This window comes from Echinops telfairi, unplaced genomic scaffold, assembly GCF_000313985.2.
Source record: "Echinops telfairi isolate 266 unplaced genomic scaffold, ASM31398v2 ScPeMD7_655;HRSCAF=1070, whole genome shotgun sequence".
NCBI lineage: Eukaryota > Metazoa > Chordata > Mammalia > Afrosoricida > Tenrecidae > Echinops > Echinops telfairi.
The window spans coordinates 23,037,605-23,039,840 of NW_022104553.1; the positions used below are offsets into that span (position 1 = coordinate 23,037,605).

At 56.3% G+C, this 2,236-nt stretch overlaps 1 protein-coding gene across 1 annotated transcript in view; it reads right to left on the reverse strand.

The window, feature by feature from the left end:
- Positions 1 to 2,236, reverse strand: part of VRK3 (VRK serine/threonine kinase 3) — a 29,595-nt gene that overhangs the window by 11,842 nt on the left and 15,517 nt on the right. The window contains exon 7 of the mRNA XM_045292647.1: positions 1,367 to 1,515. Within this exon, the coding sequence (XP_045148582.1) occupies positions 1,367 to 1,515 (149 nt within the window). The remainder of the gene's footprint in view (positions 1 to 1,366; positions 1,516 to 2,236) is intronic.

Consider the following 2,236-nt stretch of genomic DNA (forward strand, 5'->3'; position numbering starts at 1 on the left):
GCGACCAGTCTCGTGTTCCCTATGCTCCTCCTGTTCCTGACTCTCCAGCCTCCGCTGTGCCGGGGAGAGAAAGACCAATTGCTGTATCTTGGGTGGCTGCTTGCAAGCTCTGAATACCCGTAGGCCCTGTGCAACTACGTAGGAGGCAGCACCACAAACCCAACTCACTTCCACCAGGTGGATGCTGACGCACAGCGGCCCTAGAGGACAGGGCGGGCGTGCCCCGAGGGGGCTGAGACCATCACTCTTCATGCGAGCAGGAGGTGGGCTAAACACCCCACTCCGTGGGGTCAGTGCTGACTCGTAGCGACCCGCTCTGCTGGTTTCAAGCCTGGGACTGTTCACAGGACGAGAAAGCCCAGCCTTTCTCCGAGGAGCGGCTGGCGGCTTCGAACCTGCAGACCATGCGGTTCCCGGCTCAACACATAACCACTGTGCCACTGGGGCTCAAGAGATGGAGGAGCAACACTAAGTAAGTCAATTCCCTGGGCTGTCCCACGAAGCCATGACACCTTTCAACCAAGGAGCCAAATCCCACGAGGCGTCTGCTTGTCAGCAGTTTAATGTGGGACTGCTCATCTCAAGGTCAGCAGTTAGCCACCACCAGCCGCTCCTTGGGAGAAAGGCAAGGCGCTCTACCCCGTAGAGCGTTACCAGTCTCAGGAACCCATAGGGGTGGCTCTACCTTGTCCTATAGGGTTGCCATGAAGCAAAATTGACTTGACGGCAGGAACGCTCTCTTGATTGAATTATTACTTAATTTTACATTTAACGACTGGCTTACAACATTTCTCAAGGTGTAGTGCTTGCCTGTTAAGAACTGGTTCAAGGTGAAAACTACCCTATTGCTTGAGTCTGATGAATGGGCAAGCAAGGCGGGGTCCCTCCCCGTGGCGCCACAGCGCAGAGGTGAAATCCCGAAGCCTGTCTCCCCTGGAGGGGCTGCCACACCCACAGGGAGCACCAGTACAGGGACAGTGTGACACACAAGCAGCAAGCACACAGGAACCAAAGGCTGCCCCAAGGTCACCAGGGCAGAGGGCGTTTCTGTTTGGGTGGGTGGGAGAGAGGACGGGGTTCGTGGTTTGGAAAAGGGAAAGCGGGGGCGGTGGCACAGCAGGAGAGATGCCGGCAGTGTCCCAGAATTGTTCATGCGGGCTGGCCGGTGTTTTGGTGTGTGTCTCTTGGTCACGAGAAAAACCAACAACAATCAGAACGTGGGACAAACCAGAAGGTGCCGGCCCCAGCAGCACACACTACACTGCTTGACCCCCACTGCCTGCGGCCAATGAGGGGCGGTAGGCTTCACATCCCCACCCTCCCCACGGCTGGCCATCCGCCCTCTGTGCCCCTTGCCCCAGCATACCTTGCAGAGGCTTGGCGGCTCGCTGGAAAAAGCTCTGTTCGTTGAACAGACGTCCGTCCTTGGCATCCTGGTGTGGACGGGAGAGAGGCCTGTCACACCGTACCCTCCGAGGCATGAGCCCCCAGTGCATCACAGCCCGCGCACGCGTGCGTCATTCCGAATGTCACTCCCAGGGTGTTGCTGGCAACAGCCCCGTTCGACAGCGGGTCCCCACATCTGCACCAAACACACTGCTGAGGGCAGTGACTGTCCCCCAGCATCTGGGCTCATCCTCTCTTCTCATGGGATCCCCAAGTGCCCCCAGACGTGTAGTCATGAAGGAAAACTGCATTCCCCAGCATTCTTTGTGAGATGTGCCCAGACTTTTTTTTTTTTCAAACAGTGAAACCTGTGAGAGTTGGAACTTGGTGGGTCTGTCGTGTTCTTCCGAGTCTGCCTTTCCGTCCTCACTCTTTTCTAGGGCTCATTGTAGTGGGAAATATGGGAAGTTTCTGAGAGCTTGTGGGAAAACGGAACGATGAGAGAACGGGATATTTCCGGGAAGTTTTGGAAGTCTCCTTGTATGTAAAGTTGCCACCATGAGTTGGAACTAACTTGGTGGCAACTAACGACTGCCACGGGGCCCAGGTGGGGCAGTGGGTGCTGTGCTTGGGTTGCTCACCACAAGGTTAGGAGTTCGAACCCACCAGATCGAGTGTCTGTGAAACCCTAGGGAACAGTTCTCTGTCCTGTACGGCTGCTGTGAGCAGGCATCCACGGACACCGGTGGCTTAGTGCGACTGTTCTCATGGGTACGTTTACATGGGTCACAGGCTGATCAATGAGCCCTCGTGGCTAGTGGGTTACAAGTTATGCTGCTAATCACAGGTC